This window comes from Balaenoptera physalus, assembly GCF_965194825.1.
Source record: "Balaenoptera physalus genome assembly, chromosome: 10".
Classification (NCBI taxonomy): Eukaryota; Metazoa; Chordata; class Mammalia; order Artiodactyla; family Balaenopteridae; genus Balaenoptera; species Balaenoptera physalus.
This window is the reverse complement of record NC_138889.1, coordinates 15397615-15409233: the sequence shown is the minus strand read 5'-3', so window position 1 is coordinate 15409233 and position 11619 is coordinate 15397615. Positions and strand designations below refer to the sequence as shown.

The 11619-nt window shown below is 47.6% G+C and overlaps 1 protein-coding gene across 6 annotated transcripts in view; it reads left to right on the top strand.

The window, feature by feature from the left end:
• Window positions 1–11619, top strand: part of TMPRSS4 (transmembrane serine protease 4) — a 37988-nt gene that overhangs the window by 16359 nt on the left and 10010 nt on the right. For all 6 annotated transcript variants that reach the window (XR_014250388.1, XR_014250389.1, XM_082411144.1 and 3 more), the window contains exons 2-5: window positions 3–36; window positions 3374–3487; window positions 8435–8584; window positions 9632–9761. Coding sequence is in view for 4 of the 6 variants with exons in the window: in XM_082411144.1 (XP_082267270.1) it covers window positions 3–36; window positions 3374–3487; window positions 8435–8584; window positions 9632–9761 (428 nt within the window). In the remaining 2 variants the exon portion in view is untranslated. The remainder of the gene's footprint in view (window positions 1–2; window positions 37–3373; window positions 3488–8434; window positions 8585–9631; window positions 9762–11619) is intronic.

Below are 11619 nucleotides of genomic sequence, written 5' to 3'. Positions count from 1 at the left end.
AGGATCCCGACGGCAGTCAACCCCTGAACAGCCTCGGTAAGCTCAGGTCTGGCTTTCCTTTGTCTAGCTCAGTTTCACTCAGTTACCAAGTAGATACTAAACCCCTCTTGCATGGTCCTCACCACCACCTCCAAGTGCTAAATGCTACAGGAGACATCCATCCACCATTCAACAAACATGTATCAAGCAAGTGTCATCTCCAGGATTCATTCTAGAAGTAGGAGGCATGGGCTCTGGGGAAATAGAACCATCAAACCTAAAACGCCAACAGCAGTGATTTTCTAATTCATTCATTCAGTTACTTATTCTCTCATCCCTTCAACAATACTGTGAGTGCCTGCACGGGCCAGGCCCTGGGCTGGACACAGGACTACAGCTGTAAATACTACAGCCAAAGTCCCTGCCCTCGTGGAGTTTACAGTCTGACCGTGCTGCCGAGGAACAAGCTGGACAAAGGTGTTTTCACTGGTAGAATAGAAAATGGCAGTGTTTGCCTGACTTACCAGAGAAAAATAAGTTAATAGATGAAGTATTCCCAAATATAGGGTTTTTTTTTCCTCCTGTTCCATTTTTTTAAACCATTGATACCTATGCCTGATATAACCTGGATCAGCAAAACGAGTGAGCAAAGACAAATTAATATGACAGCTTCATAAGGAGATGACCAATCCCACTTACTTTGACAGCTTATTTATTTCAGGGTCACAAGTTAATAAAGATCACAAACAATATAATATTCAGCAGGTAAAACAATGCCTAGTTTCTACTTTGGAATTTAATATATCAATATTCCGTGGTGTCCCCAAAGAACACTAGACACACAAGGGCTCCACCACCTGAGTAAGCCTGGGAACAGCCAAACCAGAAAACAATTAAGGGAGCTCGGGAGGGAGAAATCAGTGCCAAGTGAAGATTCCGAGGTTAAGAATGATTACAGGTTGTGCAAGGACCAGGGAGTGAAACCGCTCATGTGGAAATGGGGCCGGCGAGGACTAGCAATGGGAAGTCCATTTGGCTGGGAGACGGAAGCCAAATTACACTGCCTTTGAAAGCCCAGAGGAGAGGGTAGTCAAGATACGGAAGTCATAGGGAGCCCTTGAGGGTTCTGGAGCAGAGACGTGATGGGATGAGAGCAATATATCTGTCTGGCAGCATTGGGCAGGACAGGCTGGAGGAAGGAACAGTGGCAGGCAAGGAGGCTATTCATAGCTCAGCCGGTTGGTTAACTTTATAAACCATAAACTTTAGAGACAATAAACCAAGAAAACCCTTCGCTTCCTGATGATGTTCTCCGTGAGAACATCAGGGAGGCAGAGACATTGGGCCCTGGACAAGGGAACTCATCAAAAAACTCCCAATAAGTCATTCACTTCTGAGAAAACAAGCCAACCTTGTATCCCCAGAGGTAGGTGCTCAATGAAGAAATCATGCATGAATGAATGAACAGGATGTCTCCATGTCCATGGCCGCAGGAAAGAGGACAGTGTTGAACACTCACTGCTGGAACTTTAAAAACAATATCCGACAACATTATTAATAACCTACTCTGTTGCCAGGTCCTGATAATAACAGGCAATACCAACCCACATCCTTGGGGCCAGAGCTCTGTGTCTGAGGTTTAACCTCTCCCTATTGAGGAAACATAGAGTTTCCTACGCTTTCCCTATCAACACATCCAATGATATCCGCACTTATTGGGCACCAGTCTCTGGCAGGGTGCCATTCTCTGCTTTTGAACAGCTGAGGGAAGAGATGGAGACAGAAACATAACTAGCCATCATTCCAGACAGAATAAAATGAGACCTGTAAGAAAGGCGGAAGGGATGTGCTGAAGAGGACAAGCAAAGAGCAAATCGTTTATTCATTTGACACATATTTTTTGAGTTCCTACTAGGGGCCAGGCACTGTTCTAGGCACCAGGGACTCAGCAGTGAACAAAACAGACAAAAATCCCCATCTTCCTGGAGACTTCATTTCAGGCAGGGTTGGGAGGGGCTAGATGATATACAAAATATGTAAAATATACAGTACATTAGAGGTGATAAATGCTTTGAAAAAATAAAACAGGGAAGGAAGATAGGAAATATTGGAAGATAGAATTTTAAATAGGGAGGTCAAGGAAGGCCTCAGTAAGAAAGTGACATCTGAAGAACAATTTGATGGAGGTAAAGGAGAAAGCCATGTGCAGATGAGGGGGAGGAGAGCTGGCCTGTTGCTTTCCAGGGATTCTCAGGGTTGCTATAATTCCTGCCCTAGTTCTCCCTGGAGAAGTCCCCTGCCCTAGTCTCCCCAGCTTATTGCCTGCAAGGAGAGGGGACACCGAAGAGCCTATCCCTGATACTTTGTGAGAAGTTAATCTTTTAAAGCCTTGCCATGTTCCATCTCCTTGGATAGCCACGTGACGTGGACAATATAGTCATTATTGCCTCTGTTTTAGACATCAGTAGGTCCCTCCTGGTCTCCCGAACCCCAGACTCTTGTTCTAGTCCATCTCCTCCCTGATGAAAAGGTCATAGTTCTAAATATTAGTGTGATCATATCTCTCTGCTGCTTAAAAGCCTTCCATGGTCCCTCACTGCCCTCAGGATAAAATCCAAACCCCTTAGCATGATAGTCAAGACTCTCCACAAGCTGACTTTGCCAGCCCTGCTTCCACAACATGCTCTCACCCACCTTACATCCCAGGCACACCAGCAGCTCACAGCTCCCAACACCCAGGCCTTCACCAAGCTGGACCCACTCCTCCCTCTCCCATCTCCACCTAGAAAGGCCCATTTAAGTGCCTTGATGGTGTCTGGTGGTACTGGCAATTGTGTCCCTGTTTGCCTCTTCCCCCAGATTGGAATCTCCTTAAAGACAGGACCTTTCTAGGGACTGGCTGTGTGTTGAACTGAGTTGGAGATGAAGGCCATTAGGTCAACCTTCATTTACAAGTATTTATTAAGCTTCCACTAAGCACATACTGTACTGGCAGCCCCTGCCCTCCTGGAGCTTATAGTTTAATCAAAAGATAAGTCAGGAAAGAGGATACATGATAGTAAAGGGAAAGGGTACATGCCTCTCCTGGGACAGATGCAGGTCAGACTGGACGGGATGAAACATCCTAGAACAGGTTGTCAAGACAAAGAGAAGGTGCCATGGGCTAGAGGAGCACCTGTGAAAGATGGACAAGCCTGGGTAAATGAAAGGAGGTGGGGGGCCCCTATGCTGAGGAAGCTAAGCCTAGTCTGCAGGAGTAACCCCAGCACCAACCAAAACGGTCCGCAAAGTTTTCCTGGGCTCCGCACCAGGGGCCAGAGGGTGGGGAAGCTGTGGGCCTTGGCAGGGGTGGCCTCCGAGTACTGACTGCAGGCTCTTCCCCTCCCCCTCACAGATGTCACCCCCCTGCGCAAAGCCCGCACCTCCCTGGAGACCTTCAGAAAGGTGGGGATCCCCATCATCGCAGCACTGCTGAGCCTGCTGACCATCACGGCCGTGGCTGTCCTCAGTAAGTGGCAGCCCTCACCCCGGCCCCCATGCCTCCTTACCGCCCCCCCTCCGCCCCTACAGCAAGTGGCAGCTCCCACCCACCCCTCCCCTGCCCTCACCTCAGAGCGCTCCCCACCCCAGCAGGGTCAAGGCCAGGTGATCTGCATAGAGCTTTGCATCCACCCCTGCTCTGAAGGGAGCCTTCCTCTCAGCGTGAGCGGGAGATGAACTCAGCCCCCATCTACCCAGATGGATTCTATCCCAGATGATTTCTTCTGCGGGGAAAGCACCGTTTGCACCAGTTACAAACCCACTCAGGCAACGGGCACAGCCGCCACGCCCCCTGCCTGCTCCTCCCCAAGCCTGCAGACAGAGAGCTGGGTGGGTCCGCAGCCCTGCTGTGAGGAGCAGGAAGCACGTCTGCTTATGAGGAGGGCGGCGGGGAGGGGGCATCAGGGAAGATGCCCAGGCAGACAGCACCTCTCCCCACCTTGAGCTCTGGCTTCACCACGGCAGGAGCCTGAGACCCACTGTTATCCCAGGCAGGCCACTCTGGGGCAAAGAAGAGTAAACTGAGCGAGCCCCGATTCCCACAGTCCCTCCCTTTCAGCCCGCACATCCTGTGACTAAGTCCCCATCTTCACCCACCCCCATAGTCACAGCAGGCTACTGACCGCAGCTTTCACGCAGGAAGTAGAGCTGAGGGGACCAGACTAGGAATCAGGACACCTGGGTCGGGGATCCCGGCGCTGCCCCTTCTTGCTGCTATGTGACCTTGAGTAAGTCCCTCAACCTCTCTTAACCTCAGTCTCCTGACCTGTAAAACATCCTGCCTCCCTCAGAGGGATATCAGAGACCCAATGAGGTAACGTGTGTAAAGTACTTGGATAAAAACCAAGTTGTGCAAAAGTGTAGGTCATCACGAAGTGTGTAGAGATGTGGCCGAGGCCATGTGTTTGCTCACCAGGCCAGGACGGCCTTCCAGGAGCCTGCAGCAGCCTTCAACTCGTTGGAGGACGCTCAGAGATCATCCGGTCCAACGCCTCATTCTCCACTTGGGCACTGAGGCAGACAGGGGGTGTGGCAGTCGAGGACAGGGCTAGGACAGGTCCCCAAGCCCCGACTGGGCAGGTCCATTTCTACTTCGTGGCGGTGGAAATGCAGATACACAACACAAACACCACCCAGATCCCTGAGCGCCCTATCAGGACGTGAGATGCAGATAACCCCAAATCATTCCTCTTGACCTTGGCTGGCCCAAAGCAGTGGTGGGCGTGCAGCGGCATCAGCGGATTTACTGTCGTAGGCCAGTTTGGCTCAGACTAATATTAAGACAAGCCTGCCTTCTCTGAGCACGTGCCCTGCCATAGTGGAGAGAGAAGACAGGGCCAGGTTCAGGGTGATCCAAGGCAGGTACAAGTACATAACTTAGAGTCGGGCTCTCCCTGTCCCAAAAGGCCCTGTGCAGCTTCCAACCCGGGACCCCCAGGTTCTGCAACCAGAGGAGGTAACGTGAACTTCCATCCTGGGCTGGGCTCCCTCAACCTTTTGGCTTCTGGGGGCTCAACTGGTGACGCTGTGTCCTGGCTTCACCCCAGGAGGCAGGAGGCACCCCTCCTCACCCAGGCTCCTGACCATGAACCAAACTCTGAAAGTCCAGGAAATATCTGACTGACCTGCTCTTTCTCCCTTGCTTCTCAAACCAGTAGCATCGGGGCCATAAGATCACATTTTGAGCTCCTTCAGGGAAGGTGTGGAGAGGCAGCAAAGAGCTTTAGAACTAGACAGACACTGATCGACATCCTGGCTCTAACACCTGACTGCTATGTGGCCTTGAGAAATAAACCCTAACTCTCTAAACATCCATTTCCTTATTTGTAATGGGAGTTCATAATAGCACCTGCCTCCTAAAGTTGTTGTCAGGATTCCAGGTGACAATGCAAGGAAAGCTCTTAGCAGTGATAAGCAGGGCCATCATCAGACTTGTTACCACCACTCCTAGGGTCAGCCGGTGGTGATGCTGGGCTGCAGAGGGGAGCTTCAGGCCAAGGGAGAGTTCAGTTAGGCAGGAGGAGCCAGGACAGTTTGGAAAGTATGGAAATATCTGTTCCCTGAGGACTTTTTTTTTTTTTTACAATTTTTTCTTGGCTTTTTTTTTTAACATCTTTATTGGAGTATAATTGCTTTACAATGGTGTGTTAGTTTCTGCTGTATTACAAAGTGAATCAGCTATACATATACATATATCCCCATATCCCCTCCCTCTTGTGCCTCCCTCCCACCCTCCCTATCCCAAACCTCTAGGTGGTCACAAAGCACCGAACTGATCTCCCTGTGCTATGCAGCTGCTTCCCACTAGCTATCTATTTTACATTTGGTAGTGTATATATGTCAATGCTACTCTCTCACTTCCTCCCAGCTTACCCTTCCCACCCGTGCCCTCAAATCCATTCTCTATGTCTAAGTCTTTATTCCTGTCCTGCCCCTAGGTTCATCAGAATCATTTTTTTTAGATTCCATATATATGTGTTAGCATACGGTATTTGTTTTTCTCTTTCTGACTTACTTCTCTCTGTATGACAGACTCTAGGTCCATCCACCTCACTACAAATAACTCAATTTCGTTTCTTTTTATGCCTGAGTAATATTCCATTGTATATATGTGCCACATCTTCTTTATCCATTCTTCTGTCGATGGACACTTAGGGTGCGTCCATGTCCTGGCTATTGTAAATAGCGCTGCAATGAACATTGTGGTACATGTCTCTTTTTGAATTATGGTTTTCTCAGGGTATATGTCCAGTAGTGGGATTGCTGAGTCATATGGTAGTTCTATTTTTAGTTTTTTAAGGAACCTCCATACTGTTCTCCATAGTGGCTGTATCAATTTACATTCCCACCAACAGTGCAAGAGGGTTCCGTTTTCTCCACACCCTCTCCAGCATTTATTGTTCATAGATTTTTTGATGATGGCCACTGTGACCTGTGTGAGGTGATACATCATTGTGGTTTTGATTTGCATTTCTCTAATGATGAGTGATGTTGAACATCCTTTCATGTGTTTGTTGGCAATCTGTATATCCTCTTTGGAGAAATGTCTATTTAGGTCTTCTGCCCATTTTTGGATTGGGTTGTTTGTTTTTTTGCTATTGAGCTGCATGAGCTGCTTGTAAATTTTGGAGATTAATCCTTTGTCAGTTGCTTCATTTGCAAATATTTTCTCCCATTCTGAGGGTTGTCTTTTTGTTTTGTTTATGGTTTCTTTTGCTGTGTAAAAGCTTTTAAGTTTCATTAGGTCCCATTTGTGTATCTTTGTTTTTATTTCCATTTCTCTAGGAGGTGGGTCAAAAAGGATCTTGCTGTGATTTATGTCATAGAGTGTTCTGCCTATGTTTTCCTCTGAGAGTTTGATAGTGTCTGGCCTTACATTTAGGTCTTTAATCCATTTTGAGTTTATTTTTGTGTATGGTGTTAGGAAGTGTTCTAATTTCATTCTTTTACATGTAGTTGTCCAGTTTTCCCAGCACCGCTTATTGAAGAGGCTGTCTTCTCCATTGTATATTCTTGCCTCCTTTATCAAAGGTAAGGTAACCATATGTGCGTGGGTTTATCTCTGGGCTTTCTATCCTGTTCCATTGATCTATATTTCTGTTTCTGTGCCAGTACCATACTGTCTTGATTACTGTAGCTTTGTAGTATAGTCTGAAGTCAGGGAGCCTGATTCCTCCAGCTGCATTTTTCTTTCTCAAGATTGCTTTGGTTATTCGGGGTCTTTTGTGTTTCCATACAAATTGTAAAATTTTTTGTTCTAGTTCTGTGAAAAAAGCCAGTGGTAGTTTGATAGGGATTGCATTGAATCTATAGATTGCTTTGGGTAGTACAGTCGTTTTCACAATGTTGATTCTTCCAATCCAAGAACGTGGTATATCTCTCCATCTGTTGGTATCATCTTTAATTTCTTTTATCAGTGTCTTCTAGTTTTCTGCATACAGGTCTTTTGTCTCCTTAGGTAAGTTTATTCCTATATATTTTATTCTTTTTGTTGCAGTGGTAAATGGGAGTGTTTCCTTAATTTCTCTTTCAGATTTTTCGTCATTAGTGTATAGGAATGCAAGAGATTTCTGTGCATTAATTTTGTATCCTGCTACTTTACCAAATTCATTGATTAGCTCTAGTAGGTTTTGGTAGCATCTTTAGGATTCTCTATGTATAGTATCATGTCATCTGCAAACAGTGACAGTTTCACTTCTTCTTTTCCGATTTGGATTCCTTTTATTTCTTTTTCTTCTCTGATTGCCGTGGCTAAAACTTCCAAAACTATATTGCATTTTCTGAGGACTTAAAAACACTAGACTCCTTCCCATCATCTAAGACAGCAAAGGAGCAATAGAATCTTGAAGTCAGGAGGCAGAAGACAAAAACAAAGCAAAACACCAACCTCCTAATGGGTCTTTCAACCCCAGATAAAAACACCAAATCCTAGAACTGCACTTGATAGTGATGAGACACTTTCACAACCACCAGCTCATCAAACGTTCTCTGCAACCTTGTGAGGCCCAGAAAGGGGAAGCGATTGGTCGAAATTCACACAGTAGGTGGCAGAGCCAGCACTCAGGTCTTCAGACTCCAGGCCCAGCGCTGTCTTCTCCATCCTCAGAGGCACTGTGCCAACACTTGGGGTTGAGAAGCTAGTGGGGACTGTTTCTAAATTGCTCCCCACACATGATCTTGATTGACTCCTCAGCCATCTTTAGGGATGGGAAAGATGTTATTATCTCCATTTTACAGATGAGGAAACTGAGGCTCAGGACCAAGGACACCAGCTCCTAAGTGACAGAACTGGGCCTGGAACCCACTTCTGCCTGTCTCCAGGCCCAGCATGTTTTCAGGGAAACAATCTCTCCTGCCCCTGGGCTGCCTGCTTGACCATCAGCCCTCTCTGCCCCTCCCTGCCCTTGCTTTCCAGTCAAGGTGGTTCTGGACAATTACTTCCTCTGCGGGCAGCCCCTCCATTTCATCCAGAGGGGGCAGGTGTGTGATGGCCAGCAGGACTGTGCCTCAGGGGAGGATGAGCAGCACTGCGTCAAGAAATTCCCCGATGGGCCTCCAGTGACAGGTGAGTCCAGGGACTGTGGGGCCAGGGGAGTGGGAAGGGCAGGAAGTCGACTCAGGTCCCCTTGGTCCACTGCACAGCATCTGCCACCTGACTAGTCACTTTCTTTCCCCGTTGTAAGGTTCTTAAAAACAGGATCATGTCTTGTCTACTAGGTCCCCAATACTCAACATGCAAACACTCAGTAAATTTTGATGAACAAATGTGGGCCAGAGGGGACAGGAAATTGTAAGTGAGCCTGCCCCATTCCTGCTGCTCCTGGGTGCTGAATGGAATGACCTTGGGGAGTTCCCTCCTTTCTCTGAAACCTATTATTTCAAGGGGACTAGAAAGAGACCATTAAGGCCGTTAGCCAGCTATTGATCCCTCTATTCATTAGATAAGTGTTTATTGTAACACATTATGGAACAAGACTGAGCTAGGTCCTTTGAAGAATTTTGAGATGTTTCAAACATAAAAACCCATGTTCTTTCTTGGACTGTTCTAGCCCAACTTGATCCACCTATTACTTGGGCTCTGAAAAGAAAAGACAGCCCAGGATACGGGTGATGGGGGCTTTTGTGGGGCAAGGCTGAGTAACTTCCTGTGTATTTGCTCTTTTTTATCAGAAGTCAAATGCCTATGGGCCCTGCCACCCTACTGCCAATAGCACTCCCCTCTCTGACCTTACATGGAAAAAGAGCAACATTCCTCTTTGAGAAGTTTTCCCAGGCTAGGCAAGCTGTGTGAACTATGGGTAGGGAAGCCATGTAATACATCATCAAAACTTATACGTATAAAGAGCTATTAATAATTGTGCCAGGGCAAAGGTCAAAATGGAGATTGTCCCCAGGACATCTGGTCACCCTAGCTGCCGTCAGAATGAGACTCAATCTGGCAAAGCCAAATGGAGGAACTTCCCTTGAGGTTGAAAGGGTTGGTGTTCTGTGATGCTCCCCAGTTCCTGGCAGGGTTTGGGCTACCGGTTTGGGCTGGTCACAGGATGAATTCTGTGGGAGAGAGGCCAAATGGGTCCCTGCCCGTAGCTGACCCGGGTTCCTCCCCTTCCAGTCCGCCTCTCCAGGGACCGATCCACCCTGCAGGTGCTGGACCTGGCCACAAAGAACTGGGCCTCCGCCTGCTTCGACAACTTCACAGAAGCTCTGGCCAAGACAGCCTGTGGGCAGATGGGCTATGACAGGTACCCAGCCCAAGGCTCTGGAGGCTGTCACCTCACCCCATGACCTCTCTCCCTTTCTTTCTTCCTTCCTCTTTCCCCTTTTCCTCTCCTTCCTTCCTCCTTCCTCCCTCTTTCCTTAAAAATATAGGTATTGGAGTCAGAAAGAACTGCTTTTGAAGCACTTTCCCTTATGAGCAGCATGAAGTTAAATCTTCTAAGCCTCAATATGTTCAAGAGTTACTGGGGAAAGCAACACCAACCTCATAGGATGGTTATGAGGCACCAGAGAGAGGATATCTGCCCCACCCCTCCCCCTCCCCCACCCCCACTGCCACCCCCTCCCCACACACACACACAGTTCAAGCTCCTTTGCAATCCTTTCCTTTACTCCTCAATCCTCACTCCTTCTTGGCTTGCCAAGTCGCTGTCCCTGCCCCAGAATACAAAAGTCTTATTTACTTATTCAAAGTTCCATTGGTTAAAATTTAGTTTAAATGAACCTGATTTCACTGGGCCTTCATCAGCAATCTCAGCTTTCTCAGCAAATTTCAAAAGCAGTTTTAAATCTTCACTGTATGAAAAAGGATATAATTATAAGAAGGGTAATTAGCATTACATATTTATATTCATTTGATCTTGGCAAAAACCAAAAAGGTAGTTATTATTCTATCTATTTTAGAAGTAGGTTCAAAGAAGGTAAGTAACTTGCTTGGATAGTAGCTGGGAGCGAGAGGGCTGGCATTTGTGCCCAAGACCCCCTAATTCCTGGGCATCAGAAGCATCTCTGTTTCTCGGTTGGGTAATTCTCTCTTTTCTGGAGGTTTCATTTATAAAGGGAGGGGAGGGGAGACAGTTGATCACTCAGAGCCTAATTGGAGAGGATAGAAAAGAACCCATGAATTCAGTTGCACAGGGGATAATCTCTTCCTGGCAAGCCCCCAACTTCAGGATCCTGAGAAACTGGACGCAGAGACTAGGTAGAAATGATAAATCTTAAGCAGACATCATCCATCAGTCAATCACAGAACCTGCTTCCGTCAATCCCTAGAGCAGCCTCAAGGTCCTTTTTCAGTAAGTGCTGCAGGCAGCCATTACTGATCCATCAGACCTATTTGCCCCTTCTGCTGTCTGGTTATCAGACTTCTCCTGCTCTCTGCCCCTCCATGGGGTGCAACATCCAGTACCCACTGAAGAGGATACCCTACCACCTTCACTTTCAAGGAGAGCTGGGAAGGCATGTCCTGTCCCTGCTGTTTCCCCTCCCCCAGCAGCCACCCCAGCCCAGCCTTCTGGCTGCAGCCCCCCCTCCTCCCTACTGCAGTCCAGCCAACTGCAGCGTCAGCTGTACCAGCATAGCAGGCTGCAGCTTGATTATGAAACCAGGGTGTCTCCAGGGGCTCTTAAGGTAAAAGGCTCCTGCAATTTCTGTCCTTCTGGAGCTCTTTAAGGCACCAAGCCATCTCTCTCTTGAGCTCTACAAGATCAAAGCTGGGCAGAATTATTCATCAGGATGTAACTGGTGAACAGAGGCTAACTCTCCTGGGAATGTCCATTTCCACCATGATCTCTCCTTCTGGGTCTCAGATTTCCCTGGCTACGTGGCCCTTTTTGTCCCAGGACCACAAAACCCTATAGATGGCTCAATGTGGGAAGGACTCTAGAGATCATCTGGTCCACCCATCATTTTATAGAGAGGAAAACTGAGGCTTAGAGAGACCCAGAGAGGGAATATGACCTACCAAGGGTACTTAGCAAGCTAGTGTCAGGGCCAGGACAAGAACCTCAGTCCTAAGGGCTCTCAGCACAAAACCCCATGTTGCTAGACTTCAGTCTTCCAGGTGCCATGCCTGGGTCATCCAGGTAGTGCCCGATTCCTGGC